Source organism: Marmota marmota, unplaced genomic scaffold (genome assembly GCF_001458135.2).
Source record: "Marmota marmota marmota unplaced genomic scaffold, marMar, whole genome shotgun sequence".
In the NCBI taxonomy this organism is placed as follows: domain Eukaryota; kingdom Metazoa; phylum Chordata; class Mammalia; order Rodentia; family Sciuridae; genus Marmota; species Marmota marmota.
Window position 1 is genome coordinate 2406709 of NW_026000338.1, and position 17144 is coordinate 2423852.

At 44.6% G+C, this 17144-nt stretch overlaps 1 protein-coding gene, 1 long non-coding RNA gene and 1 other non-coding gene across 3 annotated transcripts in view; 2 read left to right on the forward strand and 1 right to left on the reverse strand.

The window, feature by feature from the left end:
• The first annotated feature begins 5645 nt into the window (after positions 1-5645).
• On the forward strand, positions 5646-5719 carry Trnat-agu. The gene has a single exon. It is a non-coding gene; the product is annotated as a tRNA-Thr (tRNA).
• A 383-nt stretch (positions 5720-6102) lies between these two features.
• Positions 6103-8872, forward strand: LOC107159284. The gene is made up of 2 exons (XR_001505732.2): positions 6103-6602; positions 7416-8872. It is a non-coding gene; the product is annotated as an uncharacterized LOC107159284 (long non-coding RNA).
• Positions 8070-17144, reverse strand: part of Slc16a2 (solute carrier family 16 member 2) — a 105921-nt gene continuing 96846 nt past the window's right edge. The window contains exons 4-6 of the mRNA XM_015505859.2: positions 16763-16906; positions 12215-12443; positions 8070-10651 (exon numbers count right to left, since the gene is read on the reverse strand). Of these exons, the coding sequence (XP_015361345.1) occupies positions 10431-10651; positions 12215-12443; positions 16763-16906 (594 nt within the window). The 3' untranslated portion in view covers positions 8070-10430. The remainder of the gene's footprint in view (positions 10652-12214; positions 12444-16762; positions 16907-17144) is intronic.

The following is a 17144-nucleotide window of genomic DNA, read 5'->3' on the forward strand; positions in this document are numbered from 1 at the left end:
AATTCACTGAGTTTGGAACATGAAAGCAGCCTTCCAGCCCTGAATAAACCCCAATTGGCATTTAATTCTTATATTAATGGATTTGGCTTGCTAATATTTTGTTGAAGAACTTACACCTATATTCATAAAGGACATTGTCTGGATTTGTCACTCTTTTGTATTATCTTTGTCTGGTTTTGATAACAGGATAATACTGGGTTCATTTCAAAGCCCCACTTTTTATTTCATTGATTTTCTGCATTTTTTAATTCTTCAATTCCATTGATTGCCCTTTGTTATTTTCTTCCTTCTGTTTGATTTCATTTTGCCTTTTTTTGTATTTTTTTAAATATCATTTTTATTGTTGTTGTTTATTTTTTATGTGGTGATGGGGATTGAACTCAGGACCTCATGCGTGCTAGGCAGGCACTTTACCACTGAGCTATCTCCCCAGCCCCTCATTTTGCCTTTTTTCTACTTTCTTGAGGTAGGAATGTAGATTATTAATTTGAGGCCATTCTTAATTTCTTTTTCTTTTTTTTTTTTTTTTTTTTTTTTTTTTTTGGTACTGGGGATTGAACTCAGGGGCACTTGACCACTGAGCCACATCCCAGCCCTATTTTGTATTTTATTTAGAGACAGGGTCTCACTGAGTTGCTTAGTGCCTTGCTTTTGCTGAGGCTGGCTGGCTTTAAATTTGTGATCCTCCTGTTTCAGCCTCCTGAGGGGCTGGGATTACAGGCATGTGCCACCGCACCCAGCACCATTCCTAATTTCTAATGAAAACATTTGGTGCTATAAATTTTATAAATTTCCCTTTCAATACTTTAGCTCTGTCCCACATATTTTGATATGTTGTGTGTCTTATTCTGTGTTATTATAACAAATATAACAAAATACCTGAGACTGGGTAATTTATAAACAATACAAATTTATTTCTAACAGTTTAGAAGGCAAGGAAGTCCAGTATCAAGGTGCTGGCATACTCAGTGTCAAGTGAGGGTCTCATTGTTGGTGCCATTTTTATGTCCTCACATGGTAGAAGGTGAAAGCATAAGAGACCAAATGCACTTCCTCCCTTAAGCACTTTTATAAGAACACTAATCCATTGGTGAAATCAGAGCCCTATGGCCTAGTGATCTCCTAAAATACCATATTTTTGCTTTCCAAATGCTTTCTTCCTGATATTCCAAGATTCCTTCTTTTGTCATTTCTGTTTCAAGAAGTTCCTTTAACCATATTTTAGGATAGGCCTGCTGTGACAAATTCTTAATTTTCCATCATCTGAGGATGTCTTGATTTCCTCTTCCCTCCTCAAAGATACAATTCTGAGTTGACAGTTCTTTTCTTTCAGTGCTTGAAAAAATTGTGAAATCTTTCTCCGCCCTCCACAATTTTTTATAGGAAATCCGCTCTTATTTGAATTGGTTTTTCCCTAAAACTAAGGTGTCAATAGTTTTATAACTATAAGGTGTCATGATTTAGTTTTCTCACTGCTTTCAAAATAGTTTTGTTCGTTTTGTGTTTAGTTTTCTGATATTTGATTATGATATGTCTTAGCATATATTTGTTTGAATTCATTCCATTTGGGATTCACTCAGCTTCTTTAATCTATAGGGTTATGTCTTTTGCCAAATTCAAGAAGTTTTCAGCCTTTATTTCTTTGAACACTTTTTCAGTCTTACCTTTTTCTCCTCTCCTTCTGGAACTGTGATAACATGAATGTTAGATCTTTTGTCATGGTCCCACAGTTCCCTTAGGGACCACTATTATTTTTTCAGAACTGAGAGTTGAACCCAGGGCTTTGTGGATGCTAGGCAAGTGCTCTGCCACTGAGCTACATCCTCAGCCCTATCCTATCCTAGCCTAGCCTAGCCTAGCCTAGCCTAGCCTAGCCTATCTCATTCTATCCTATCCAGTCCTCTTACCTCAGCCTCTAAAGTCACCAGGATTACAGGCATATGCCACCATACCTGGCTTCTATTATTTTTTCCAGTCTATTTTCTTTTTTAAAAAATATTTATTTTTTAGTTTTAGGTGGACACAATCTTTATTTTATTTTATTTTTTTATGTGGTGTTGAGGATTGAACCCAGCACCCCGTGCATGCCAGGCGAGTACACTACCACTTGAGCCCTCCAGTCTATTTTCTTTTAAAATTTTTTAAATATTTTTTAGTTGTAGATGGACATAATACCTTTATTTATTAATTTTTAAAATAACTTTATCTTATTTATTTATTTATTTACGTGACGCTGAGGATCAAACCCAGGGCCTTGCATGTGCAAGGCGAGCCCTCTACCACTGAGCCATAACCCCAGCCCCTATTAATTTTTTTTAATGTGGTGCTGAGGACCAAACCCAGTACCTCACACATACTAAGCAACTGTTCTACCACTGAGCTATAACGCCAACCCCTCTTTTAAATTTTATTGAATTAATTAAAAATATTTTTGCAGTACCAGGGATTGAGCCGAGGGGTGCTCTACCACTGAGCTACATCCTCATCCCTGTTTATTTTTTATTTTGAGACAGGGTCTCCTTAAGTTGCTCAGGCTAGCCTCAAACTTGCCATCCTCCTGCCTCAACCTCCTGAGTAGCTGGGATTACAAGGGTGCCTCACCATAGCTGGCTCCTTTTGGGTTATTTTAGCTTTCAGTTCTAAAATTTCCATTTGTTTTTCTATTTATATTTTCTATTTATTTACTGGAATTTTCTGATTTTTAATCTATTTCAAGCATGTTCATAAATACTCATTGGAGCATTTTTATGATGGCTGCTTTAAGTTCCTTTTCAGATAATTCTAACATCTGTGTCATTTCACTGTTGGCATTGGTTGTCTTTTTTTCTTACAAGTTGATATTTTCTCAATTCTAGTAAGATATTCTGGTATGATGAGTATTTATTAAAACCTAGACATTTTGAGTGATATGTAATAATACTGTTGGTCTTATTTAAATCTTCGATTGTAGCAGGACTCCTCTGACAGCCTGGCACTGCCTCATTACTGCGAAATCAAAGTAGAAGTCCAGATTCCCATGGGACCTCTGTTGCCATCCAACTGTTGAGGGACTCCTCATTAGTGCTTGGTGGGGGTGGGAGCTCAGGCACCCTATTAGGCCTCTACTGAGAATGCCCAGTCTGCTGGGAGGGGCAGGGATGTCACCTTACTGTCAGGGATAAAAGTCTGGACTCCCTATATGGCTTTCTGTGATGCCACCCTGATGATGGAGAGGGGAGGTGCTTTGTCACAGTAAGATGAAGGTGGAAATCTAGGCTCTCCACTTCACTTTTGTTGGCTAGAGTGAGAATGGGACCAGTTTCTTCCATAATGTGTGACAAGAGTAGAGTGGCTATTGTGTGAAAGTTTTCAGTCTTGTTGGGCTGCTCTTTTTCTGGTTCTTGGCTAGAGAAAGCAAAATTTTCTTGGGCTTTTTATTCCCATTAGTATTTCTGGGTTTCTGGCTTCTCTAGTACCAACTCTAGGATATATGAGGCAAAAAGAAAACACAGAGCACTCACCTCAGGAGAGTCGCTCTTGAAGTTCTGAGTTCCCTAGCTGGTCAGCCTTCTCTACACATTTCAGAGTCTCGGGTTTGTTTTATATACTACGTAGCATTTTAAGCTGTTCTTCAAGGAAGGAACAGAGAAAAATACATAAAATCGGTCTTTCCAGAAGCATAAGTCTTGATTAGAAGTAATTTTTTAAAATTGTTTTAATTTTTTTATACTAGTGATTGAACCCAGGGGAGCTGTACCATTGAACTATATCCCCAACTTTTGTAATTTTTGTTTGAGCAGGGTATCTCTAAGTTGCTGAGACTGACCACAAACTTGCCATCCTCCTGCCTTGACCTTGAGGTGCTGGGATTACAGGCATACACCACCACACCCTGCTATAAAGTTGTCCTAAATTTTTAACAGCAGAATCCATTTTTCAATGATAAAACTTAATCTGCTCAAAGGGAAGAGAGGCCCATAACTCTATATATAATCTTCTGTCATTCCACATATTACAGTGGACTTGCGGTACCTCTGATTCACAGAGAGCAATTTAAAAGCTCTCCACCATTTCTTCCTACTAGGATAACCCTTAACTGTGTTTAGCAAGGACTGTGAAGAACTCAGTTGGATAGAAAAAGTTAATTAAGATATGTTTGTTTGAAGCACCTATGCTTTGTCAACATAATGTTAAAGTGCTTTTGGAATTCAGTAGTTACAACTATTTACAGAAGTACTGAACTGGAACTAGCTTTACCTGGAACTTGACTTTCCCAGAAACTTGGCCCTGTATCAAACTTGGCTCTCCCTGCTTTGTGGACCCAGCCATTGTGGTTGACAGGTGAGTACTAACCTTGAATGCTTGAAACTACTCACCTTGAAGGAAAGGCTTAGGCTAGGCCTTATTTGAGGTGACAAAGTTTTTTTTTTTTTTCTTTTGGTGCTAGGGGTCTAACCCAAGGCTTGGGCTTGCTAAGCACAGGCTCTAACATTGAGCTATACTCCTAGCCTTAGCCAAAGACTTATTGTGATCAGGGGATTTAGAACCCAAAGAAAAATAGCAGTGAAGGGTGGGGGATACTAGAAAACACCAAGCTCTCCTGCAAATATAAGGAATCTGTCAACTGGAGTCAGTGGAATTCAGGTGGAAGATAACAGCCCCAGTTTGGGGATGGGGGTGGGGAGCTGCACAGACAGTAAAAGTCCACCTCAATAAAGCATGTGGGCAGGGGTTTGGGTATGTTTTACCCTTTTCTCTTCCCCATATGCTACCTTGGGAGCTCCTTTACCCTTATTTGCATAACATTTGCTGCTCTTTCCCTTCCCCTCTGTAGCTTGGCCCAGTGCTGTAATTCTCAAAGGGAGAGACCCCTTGAGCTAGTGTTGATATCTTAGACACACAAGTTCTTTTTCAGGAAAGCAGAGCCTCCCAGGAACTACTCCATGTCCCCCTCCCCCTGCCATAACTAGACCAGACAAAGGACCTTTTTCTGGCCTACAGACATCAAGCAAGGCCCTGAAAATTAAGTTGTAATGATTTTATTATATGATGAGAAAAAGACTGAGAAAGCAAGGTGTAAGGGAGCTCATTTGGAGTTTTACCCCAATTTTGAAGGCCAGAGGACCCCTAAAGGCAGTGATAGGTACTCCAAAAGAAAGGCAGATGACAGATCCCTAGTTCCTTTTCCTCATGCCCTCCAATGGGGAGGCTGGGAAGGGAGAAGCACAAGGACTCTAGCTCAGTTTTGCTGTCCCTCATACCTCCATATTGGTGCTATATTCCCACTCCCTGTCCAGATCCTTCACTGGGGAACAGAGTGGGCATGGGGTGGGGCAGGTACTGACTTTAGCAGCAGGCTTTCTGAGAGGTCAGGGGGGAAAAAAGATTTTTCTCACATTCCATGAAGTTGAGTGGAAGCACCTTGGAGAAGGGGTTCTTAATTTTGGCCCTTGATTTCTTCCTACTAGCTTAACCCTTAACTGTGTTTAGCAAGGACTGTGAAAAACTCAGTTGGATAGAAAAAGTTAATTGAGATATACTTGTTTGAAGCACCTATGCTTTGTCAACATAATGTTAACAACAAAAGTCAACAAATGGCATTTGGCTCCCACTGGGCCTCAATTTCCCAATCTGTGAAAGGAACTTAAAAGCAGCTGCCTCAGGCTGGGGTTGTAGCTCAGTTGATAGAGTGCTTGCCTAGTATGCACAAGGCCCTGGGTTCAATCCCCAGCAACACACACACAAAGCAGATGCCTCTCTTGGCTGAAGAGAGAGGGTCAAGTGTGATGAAGGATAGGAGAGCACATGTGAACTGTAAATTGCCCACCCACAGGTGAGGGAGCCCTTGTTACCATTAGAGGGGGCCTCTGTGTCCAGCTACGCTGGGGGAGGCCCTTCATTCAGGAGCTGAGGGATGGAGTGTCTGCAGTGTGTATAGAGTGCAGAGGTGTGAAATAAGCAGACAGCTGGGAGATCCCAGACTGACAGGAGGAAACTCTGGCCTTAAGAAAGAAGGATCTGTGAGGCTGGCCCTCCTCAGAAGCCTCCACCTTGGGAAAGGGAGTGTTATGTGAGTGTGTGGGTAGTGCAGGTGGCNCGCGTGTTAGATGTGAGCAATGGGCTAATTTTATCCGGCTCGGGCTCAGCAGGAAACCGACGCTGAAGCTAGATTTGTTCTTCCGGGCGACTCTGGCCCCCGGGAGGCCAGTCTCGGGGAGCACAGGGGGGAGGGGACGCGCCCGCCTCGGTGGGAGTGGGGGCGTGGTGTCCCCTCTCTGCCCCAAAGTAGACCGAGTTTTGACGTCGGGGGTGGGGGGTGGTAATACTCCAGGACACTAAGGCCCAGAGGAGGAAGATATTTTGGAAAAATGATAGTACAAATTCCTTCTTGTGTTGCCTCACATTGTTGTCTCTAATTCTGTTTCTTTTCTTTTCTTTTTTTTTTTTTTTTCCATTCCTGAAGTCCCTGGGTTCTAGCAGTGCCTGACACACATCAGGTTCTTAGGAAATACTGCTGAAAAGACATGACAACCAGGCCTGGAGCTCTGTATCTGATGACCACTAGAGAGAGCTGAAAGGCAGGAATCAAGGGCCTTTGAAGAACAGCCTCCTCAACCTCCTGGGTATCTAATCCCTTTCCTTGTTTCTCTGGGGTCTCTGCTACAATTGCAGAACTTGTTTCAAGTGTTCTTACTCTAACCAGTCTCACTCTATGGGGCACCAGCTGTCAGACACCCGGGATTTGTAATCCCCGTCAGCTGGCTTGCTGTGCTACTGTGGAGTAGTGGCAGGGAGCTGCTGGCTGCCTTTTCAGACATGAAAAGGCCCTGGAGGAGAGCATATGCTCATAAAAATTATGGGATTCCACAGCTTTGAAATCTAACGATCCTGAGTGATCAAACAGACTGAGCTCTTCGGGCTGCTGGGGGAGGGACTGGAGGGGCAGCAGATCTTGGGTGGGAGAGCCTGAGGCCTGGCAGCTGGACAAAGTAATTAGCCTCAGTGGGAGGAGATGAGGAGGCCGGCAGCCTGAGGGTGTCTGCACTAAGCAGAGGAGAAACAGCAATAGCTAAGAACTGGGTGGTAAACCACCCACTCCCAAAGAAAGCCAGTCTCTTCTCTTTGTCCCTGTCTTGGCCATTGCACAGCCAGAAGGAGACGGACTTTATTCGTTGCTCTTGGTGTTCAGAGTAGAAAGGCAGTTGGTGGAAAGAAGCTTCCAAGGCCAAGGCTTCCTGAAGGTCTAGAATGAATGGGAGGGAGAAACCAAAAGTTTGTGTAGATTGGGAATGAGAGTAATTGTGAAGCAATGGGGTATGCTGAGAGTCACACTGCTCAGCTTTTATTTCCACTAAGAGCTGGTCCTGCTGACACCCTTTTAGAAATGGGCTTCTGTGTGGTTGAGTGAAGTGGACAACTCCTTTTTTCCTTTCTAGGGCCAGTGTCTTCATCTAGCAAACAAGGGGTTTGGATTGGACTGGAAGTTAATTACCTGAGTTCAAGTCTTGTTCTGATGAACTGTGTGAACCTGCAGCAGGCCCTTCGTTTCTCTAGGCCTCAATTTCCCCACTTAAATTCAATGCAGAATATGGACAAGTGAGACTTTAAGTTTACTCCTAGTTTTGTCATTCTTGTAGGTCTCTCTGCTGTATCACCCTCCATTCCAGGCTGTCACTGTAGGGCTATGTAACCCAGCTAGACTAATCTCTTCAGGTTCCCTATCAATAAGGGAGAGAGAAGAGGTTGAATTGTAATATTGCTAAGGTCATTGCCAATTTTCAGGAAGGCACATTTATAGCAAGGTGGTGGCCTTGGCAGGCTTTTACTCTGACTCAGCCAGTAACCATGTTCTCATTTTGTAAAGTAGCCACTTTTCCACTTCAGAGCTCCCTAGCAAATGAAGTTTCAAACAGTCCACCCAAACCCAAAGCCTTATATAGCTCCTCTCCTTTTCAAATGTCCGCTCTTTCAGAGAGCACAGACCCTGGCAGAAATCTGATTTGGAATGAGGCTTCAGTTCTGAAGCCAAACTTCCTCCTGTTAACCAGGTTGACTATTTCACCCTTGTAGGCAACATCCATACCAAAACCAAACTTTTAGATCTGTTTATTTTGTTCCAAACCCCTTGAGGATTTAAATGTCCCAGGTCTCAAGCTCTGAAATTTTGTTCGTTCTCCTAGGTTTAACTGTGGTGCTTAAGAGGCTGCATCCTACTCTAAATATTAATACTGTGCTGCTTTTGCCAACCAACAATTCTCTCCAAAAGCACACAAGCCCACACATGCACATGCACATGTGTGGAAGAAGTAAATTGACACCCTGTCAATGTTAAGTGACACCTGAATAGGCAGATTTGGGACCTGTGAATATCTTTCCTTCAACTGGAGAGAAGTGGGTGGCAGCCTGATTTTTAAAAGCTATCCAGTCATGAGCAACAAAGGAGGCCCTGCAGGACCACCCTCCAGCATCTCAGTGGGGGCGGGGCAGGGAGGAATGGAAGCAGGGGCATTGTTGCTCTAGTATTTCCAATGGTCTCTCTCAGGAGTTACAGGGCTCCTGCAGTCCATCTTCTCCTGTTCCACTGCTGTTTGAGCTGACAGGCTACTAACTAGGCCCTTTCCTACTTACAGAGCAAAGAACCAGTGGATTTTCCTTCAGGGAGTTGATAAGAGCTGGACTAAGACCAGCAGAGGTGGGGGTGGGGCTCAGACTTTGGCCTTGAATGAAACTTTGAGAGGCCAACCTCTCAGCTGCCTGTTTGTAACGGAAAAATTCATGTGTGGGGACCATTGTCTTCTTTGGAGCCCCTCAGGGCAACCTCATCCTCCTGGCCATAGGATGACCCTGGTTTAGGGTGGCAAATTACTATTGGCTCCAAGTGACAGCCAGGGGTGCCTGGCAAAAAGATGATGAAAGGTTGGGTGACAGGAACACAATAAACAAAGGCCCAGAGAGGGGATAAAGAGACACAAAGACAGAGGAAAGAGAGAGGCTGAGCTCCTAATGAGGTGAGCTGTGCTAGCTGGACACAGCCTGGCAGAGCCCTCTGCCCCTAGCCAGGAGCACCTGGAATGCTCTTCAGTAAGATTGTTGCACAGAGCCTGGGTATAGGGAAGCATCTGGTACCTACTTCAGAGGGAAGAAGGTGGTCCAGAATCTACCTTTCCTGGCACCATTAATGCCCACTAAGCAGAGTGGCCCAGGATGTCCAGCATGGGGGAAACACTTGGTGGTAAAAGCTAGGGTGGCTTCCCCTTCCTAAAAGAAAGTGTCCAACCCTGTGTGCAGCTGCTGCCTGTACCTTTGGGGATCCAGGTTCTGAATGAGGTTTTTCCTAAAACAGTCCATTTCCTGTCCTGGCCAGGTGGAAATATTGACCTGTCATGAAAACTAAGAGATGGAGGAGTTGGTCTTTCACTATGTCAATAGCCACTGGCCCTCCATGAACCACGCCAGCTCACTGTCCTTAGTCCTCCTCTGCCTGCTGAGATGAAAGGAGTTTATTCACATTTGACAGGTGGATACAAGGATGGGGGACTGGGAAGGCCTCCAGGTTAATGCATTGACTTGGAAAATCTGTAAAAAACAGTGGGTGGAACATGGAACTCTGTGGTGTTTAAGGTCCTTTCCCTGTGTGATATTCTACTCTTCCAGTCTATGATTATATCAGCTTGAGCCAAAAAGTGAGATGAGGCTCAGCCTGAGATGAACGGGATTAATGCTAGTGTTAGGGCTGGACTGAGCCAATATGAGGCTGATTGGCCCAAGCTTTGGGTCCCTCCTTTCTCCAAGCACCTTGAATCTGTGACAATCATAAAAAGAAATGGAGAGGGAAAAGAATGGAAAGGAGGCAGTAGAGAAAAATCAAAGGAAAGGAAGAGAGAAACAGACTGTTAACCAACCATATCATGGGGATACTACCTGTATACAGCTCTCGGGAAGCCACAGACCTCAGGAACTTGTGAGACTAAATAAGGCTCCTTGTCTCATTCTGCCTCCCTTCCCCCACCACCCAAATGGCTTCCAAGGATGAATGGCAATAAATTTCTCAGTAATCAGAGGCTTGAGTCTCTCCCACTAGGCTCCTGGGGACACAGTAGCACCTTTGGCAGTTAATTTTAGTGGGCGACTAACAAGCTGGGGCCTGGAGGTTCTATCATCCTCCTCCCCCAGGGGTTAGAATGTATATGGAGAGGTTCCAAAGGCCAGGGGGAAATCTCAAGCTTTCCCAGTTCCTGGGAGAAGAAGGGCCCTGGCAAGTTTGAAGGCATTCATGGGGAAAATTTGGTTAATGAGTTTGGAACACCTAGAGCTTTGGCTCCAAGGGGGTGGTCAGGTGGCTGAAATGCTGTGTGCACAGGTTTGGGAACTAGTGTGCTGGTGGCAAAAAAAATGTAAATGCTGAGCAGGGGAAGAGCTGGGGAGGAGCACACAATGGCAAGAAAGAGGCATTAGATTGGTTCCTCAGGGTTTGGGGAGCCTGGCAGCAGCTCCCCATTGGGGTCTGGATCAGGGACCAACATCTTATCCTTGCTGGAATCCCTCTGCTCTTTCTTGAACATCCTTTGATGCATGAGAGGGACGAAGAAGAGGATTACAGCCCCAATGATGGGGGGCACACCGGCAAAGTAGAAGGCCACATGGTAGTCCCCAAAACAGTTGCGGAGGAGGCCTGAAACAGTCAAGAGACACAAGTCAAGCTCGGCTTTTCCCTACCACCCAAAATTGCTCTCTGCCTCTTCTAGGGGCCATCCCAGTGCTTATCCAGAGAATCTTGGCCTGCACTGTCTTGACTTGGGAGTTCCCTCAACTTAAAGGCAAGTGGTTCCTCCCTGAGGTAATGGGGCTATGGGCCCTTGAGCTAAATGCTTATTATGGAAGGAGAGAATGAAGCCCCTCTTAAGATTTCCACATTTGTAACTTTCATCAAGCTATAGCTACCTTCCAGTCATTCCTAGGGATGGTGTTAGGAGGGAATCTAGTTTAAAATAATTCCAAGGAAGGAAGGCCAAGCCTTGTGTCTGTTCACAGTGATATTCCCCACCCCTACTCCCATTTATTCTCGTGGAACAATTTAGCTGAGTCCCTATTTACTTTTTCTCTGAGGTTCCCTTTCTCTGAAGTTCCAGTTCCCCTAGGAAGAAGTCACACAAGTCTTTTTGTTTTGTTTTTTTTTTTTCAGTTATAGATATGGTTGGCCCCTCTGGCTTCCTCTAAGCTGCCAATACCATGGATGTGTTTGGCATGGGATGCAAGGCCTCTTCCTGTTCACCTCCAGAAGCTAACATGAGCTACCTCATAAGGAGGATGAGCCCAGAAGCAAAGGCAAGGATGCCCTTGTCCCTTTGCTTACTCAGGAGACAAGCAAAAAGGAAAGAATTGTTGATTCTGGACCACTGTTGCCATCAGGGACTGGATAGAGTCTCCCCTCCCCCAGTAAGCAGTGTGACTGTTGCACAAGAGCCTGAATGAAACCTTTTGCCACTGTCACATGGCACCCTCACAACACCTTGTACATAATTGGTGTTCAAGGAGTATTTGTTGAATTAGCCCATTTGACCAACTTAGGGGAGGCTAACCCATGAATCAGTGTTTGTAATAAATCCCTAGAAAGGAAATGAACTTCTCTTCATTGGGTTTCTTATTTCGTATGTTCCCTCGGTTACCAACAGTGCTCTCCTGGGAGGATGGAGGGGGAAACTAGGAGTGCTGAAAAATGGCACACCAGCACTTTGCCTGCTGCCTGCTGGAGGTGAACTTCACTGGCTCAGTCTTGGGGTGTTTCCTTAATAAGTTTAATTCCTAAGCCAGTAGAGGAGGAGGAAGAGAAGGACATCTCAAAGTTTTAATAAAACTAGGGCCAGCTTTCTTTTTTTCCCTACCTCTTTTACTCAGCTACCTTAAATAATCACTTAACTGTGAGGAGAGCAAGAGAACACTGGACAAATAAAATGGTCAAGAAGGTCAAACCCATTTTTCCCTCTACTTTCCTGGAAGGAGCCATGCTGAATATAATAAAACCCCACTGAAACACCACCATGGAAAACCCATCCCCCCCAAATGAATCCATGCCTGTGTACTGTGTTTAATCTCCTTCACCAATGGTGGTAAGGGGTTTCATGCACTCTGACAAGGCTGCTTACGCAGAAAATATGAGGAAAGGGGACCTTAAACAGAGGTAGAGCCTATGGAAAACAGGTCTCTGACTCATGCCCTCCCTGGAAATCAACCTCACCTGCAATGGGGGGCCCAGCAATCATCGGCAGGGCCATCATGCCCAGGAGGTAGCCAATGGCCTGTGAGGCCTGCATTGGGCCCACCAGCTCAAATGCGATGGGGGCCATGATGGTGATGAAGAAGCCATCGCACAGGCCCAGGAAGAGGCAGACAACGATGAGGCCCCCGAAGTCCCGGCACAGGGGAATCATCATGGACATCAGGCCCAGGAGCAGGAAGGAGAGGACCTAGGGGAGCAAGGGCCTGTGGTCATGTTGTGCTGACCAGGCAAGACCACATAGCACATAACATGTCCTTTTTCAGATCTTCATTTCTACCATCTATAAAATGGGTTGGGGGAAGCAGGGTGTCAACAAGGACAGCAGTTGGATTAAGCAGTTACTCAGGCCCCTTCTAAGTTCTTCAATGAAGGGTTCAAAGTCTTTGTGAGAGCCCCAACTTAACTGAATCTAGCAGGACTAAAGAAAGGGAGGACATAGCCCCTGGCCTCAAGAAGTTGGTCTTTGCATTGGATCCTGAGATAAAGGGAATGCTGTTTTTTTGTTTTTGTTTTTTTTTCTGAGCCTATGTCTGAGTGTCTCAGGTATCAGGACCTGGGATCAGGTCATATTGATATTCTCAGATTCAAGTAAGGTATGGGAAAAGGAAGGGGAAGAGGGAGGATGGCTTGCACAATGACTAGATAGGGGATATAAAGAAAGGTATGGCTTTCTAAAATGTGGAAGGAGCCAATGCCCATTTTGGTGGGGGTAGATTTTAGAAAACACCTTGACATGAAAGAAACCATTAGGGGGTTTACCCAGGTTCCTTATGCTTTAGGACATGCGACACATCACCTGTCTCAAACACCTCAGGCAGCATGTCCCTGGGGGCCTCTGGGCTTGGCTGGACACCCTGAGAAGGCGACAAAGGGGCCTTTCAGGAAAACTAAGCTAGTAGGTGGGTGTCTAGGAAGCTTAAATCCAGACCAGGAGCACTGACTAGTCACTGGGCCTTCTTTTGGGCTGAGAAAAAAATTGACTCCAAAACAAAGACAATCACTTTGCAGTGGCTGGTTTTTCTCTCTCAACAGAGAAGGGCCACAGGAAACAGCCGATCTTTTGATAAAGGTCATTTGCAACTTGTGCCTGTGAAGTTGACTGAAGACCTTGGATGCAGGCAGAGAAAGGAGCACTGCCTGCCCCTCCACCAATCTCTGCAGCCAGCAGAGTCAGGTTATCCCAGGGCCAAGGCTAAGACCTGATCTGTTTACTAAGGCCTTAAGAGGCCCAAGGATTTGCCAATAGTTCGTAGTTGGTCAATAAGCAGGCCAATTTGCCCAGGAACTTGTGGGAGGAGTGAAGGTCAAGTCTGTTTAAGGTTCTAAAGACTTTTTGTGTTGCAGCCAGGTGTGGTGAGCATGCCTGTAATTCCAGAGACTCAGGAGGCTGAGACAGGAAGATTGCAAGTGGGAGGCCAGCCTCAGCAATTTAGAGATCCCCGTCTCAAAAAGTAAAAATAAAGGCTGGGGGAGGCCAGGAACTGTGGCGCATGCCTGTAATCCCAGAGGCTTGAGAGGCTGTGATAGGAGGATTGCAAGTTCAAAGCTAGCCTCAGCAATGGAGGTGCTAAGCAACTCAGTAAGACCCTGTCTCTGAATAAAAAACAAAATGGGACTGGGGGTGTGGCTCCCCATACAAAAAAACAAAAACAAACAGAAAACAAAGGCTGGGAATGTTTCTGGGTGGTAGGTGCCCCTGGGTTCAATCCTCATATCTACAAAGAGAAAAAAAGATTTTCTATATTGTTGCTCACAGTGGGTTTGTTAGGTGGATTAGTTGGGTTTTTGAGAGGATAATGTCATCTGAGGACATCTCTTTTTTGGGGAAACTTTGAACTTGACCACGTTGTTTTGAGGTAGGTAGGCAGAATTTAGGAATAAGAACAGGAGACACTCTAGCTTCACACACAACTATGAGATAAAACCAGATCCACCTATCAACCAAGCCCATTATGGTAATTAAGAGTTAATACCATTATATAACACAAAGGATGGCATTAACTGATTTTAATCAGCTCTAATTGCTACCTATTATATCTAGTTGCCTCTTAACATACTCTAGGAGGCCTTGCCAAAGTTTAGAAATAAAAAAAAAATCCCTCTTGGAACTGGGAATTAGGCCTCAAGAACTGGTCCAATGTGGGGCTCTCTTGCAGGTTGTCACCATTTTCTTGCCAACAAACTGTGCAGAGGCTAAATGCCAGGCATGTATGCCTGTCTTCACGAATAGTAAGAACCACAGGGTCTAATGGGTGGTTTTTCAGAACCTGAGGCTGTATATCCTCCTTTTCTCTCCCAGACCTGTACTCCTGCAACTGACCCAGAGACAAAAAAAAAAAAAAAAACAATTCCTGTGATGGAGTCTGTTGAGAAACTCAAGAGAAAGGAGCAGTTTATCCATTGTCTTGTGCTCTTGGCCTGAAACACTCAATTTGCAAAATGAAAGAGTTGAACTATAAGTTGATGAAGATGTGTTTCAACTATAATGTTCTAAGATTGTTTTATATTATTTTAAGTGGTAAAACTGGGTCAAGTAAGACTAAGGAAAAGGAGCAGGAGCAGAGGGTGGGAAAAGTTAGCAGAAACACTGAATTCCAGCCTAACTTGGCCTCCATCCAGCAATGCTTCCCAGTCCCTTGGAAATCCTGCTGTACAACAGAAAGCAAAAGCTGCTGGGGCCTCATCTCTCTCCTGCAGACTATAATGAGAAGCATGTGAGCTATATGGCTAGGCAGGGGCTGCTGCCTCTCCTCAAGATAAAGCCCTGGCTCAGTGCCAGATTACTCTGATTTCCAGAACCCTTTGGCATCTTGGCTAATAGTGGCAGGGAAGACCCATGGCGAGTGGGGGCTTGTGAAAGAGGCTGGAAGAACATGCATATTCCCAATGCAGAAAGCCACCCAGATAAAGCACTTGCTGATATTTGCACAGAAATTCAAAATTTCATAATCCCAATCATAGGCTCTTGGTTTGACCTTGGTCAAGTCAATTATTATTTCTGAAACTTGACTCTGTCATCCGTCACTTAGGGTAAGGTGTGATATGAGAAGAGTGCTTCACAGGAGTTCAGCTCTGCCATTACTGTCTGAGAAGCCTTTCCCTCAGTTTCTCCATCAGTGCCATGAGAATTTAGCCTGGCTGGACACAAAGGGCATCTACAGCTCTGGCAAAGAAGATTGGCCAGATCTCTCAAACTAACAGGAGTTAAACACAACAGGAAAAAATTAATCATGTCCTTATCCAAAACAACTGAGGGTATTTAGGAACACACTTGGGACAGATAAATCCCTGCTGTGAGTATCTTCAGGGCCCCTTAGAAGTGCCCTTAGGGCTTTCCCAGGCATTCAGTCCAAACACAACCACCTTCTGGATGGATAATTCATGACTATTTGTTTCTTGGGGCTGCCTTTGCCCTTCCCACAGGGTTCCACACTTAGGAACCTTCTGATAAGACCAGCTATAGGAGCAAAAAGCATGAGACAGATCAGGAAGACATTATTGCTGCCAGCCAGCCAAAGACGGACAACCTGAGTAGTAGTAGTCTATATTTGAATCAAAACAGGGCCCAGTGCACACAGAAAGAGGCCTCTGGAGCATCCATGTTTCTGCTGCCCACAATATGAGGAAACTGTGTCACTGTCAGAAGGATTAAAACCTGGTAATACTGCATTTCTTTTGATCCTCACCTGTAAGGTGAGATAGGAAAGCAAAGAATTATCTCGTTGCATAAATTAGTACAGTGAGGACTAAAGAGGGGAAGTAAGGTCTGGCCTTTTCTGGCCTTTTGTTTTTGATTTCCACTGAGAGGATGGCAATTGAGAACCATTGCTTGGGCGGGCACAGTGGCACACACCTGTAATCTCAGCAACTTGGGAGGCTAAAGCAGGAGAATCACAAGTTCAAGACCAGCCTCGGCAGCTTAGCAAGATCCTGTCTCAGAATAAAAAATTAAAAGGGCTGTGGATATAGTTCAGTGGCAAAACACCCCTGGGTTCAATCCCTAGTACCAGAGAGAGGAAGACAACCAGTGCTTGATGCCAAGTAGCTCTGGAAGTATGAGACATGATAGGCTTGAGCCTGGGCCTAGAGGAGAGAGATGCTGGGTCACACGGAGTGTTATAGTTGCCTACAGTCCTCCAAGAGAGTGTACGGTAGCAATGAAATCAGTCCTTACTGGGGTCTGCATTTAACTTCCGGCCTCAGTTTCTTGTTTTCAGATGAACACCTATTATTAATTTTTTAAAATGCCTGTAAAATGTTCTAAAAGTTTCCATATACACTGATTTTACTGGGTACACATTCCATCTTGGTAAAGGAAGCATAACAAGGATGATTGCTTTTGCTTGAAAACAAGGGAAACTGAGGCTCAGAGAATTGGATTGACTTTCTTGTGTCACACAAGGGCCCAGGGAACTGCAGTGGCACACCCTACCAATCTGTTCCAAAGCCTAGAGATAAACTGTGGCAAGCTATTCTTCCTCACAGTGTACATATGGTCACACTCACCTGCAAGTAGATCTTCTTAAGTCCAGGAATGGAGTCACTGACATGGCCTGACACAAGACGCCCAAGGCCTGAGGTAGCCCCGATACACACCAAGAGCACCCAGGTCTCCTTGATTTCCAAGAACTCCTCTTCCACATACTTCATCTGAAAAGCAGGATACCAGGACCCTCAGAACACAAGGTGGAAGAAAAGCTGACTGGTTAATTGTTGGCATATTCAGGACTCTCTACTGAAACAACTGAAAGTTCTGTGGCATAGAAGTTTAGTGAATGCTGGAGTAAACAAAGCTGAATGGGTTCTTTTAATACAGGATTTGTTATTACCTTAAAGAGGTTACTACACATCATGAAGTGTTAGATCTAATATGTGCTATTTTTTAAAC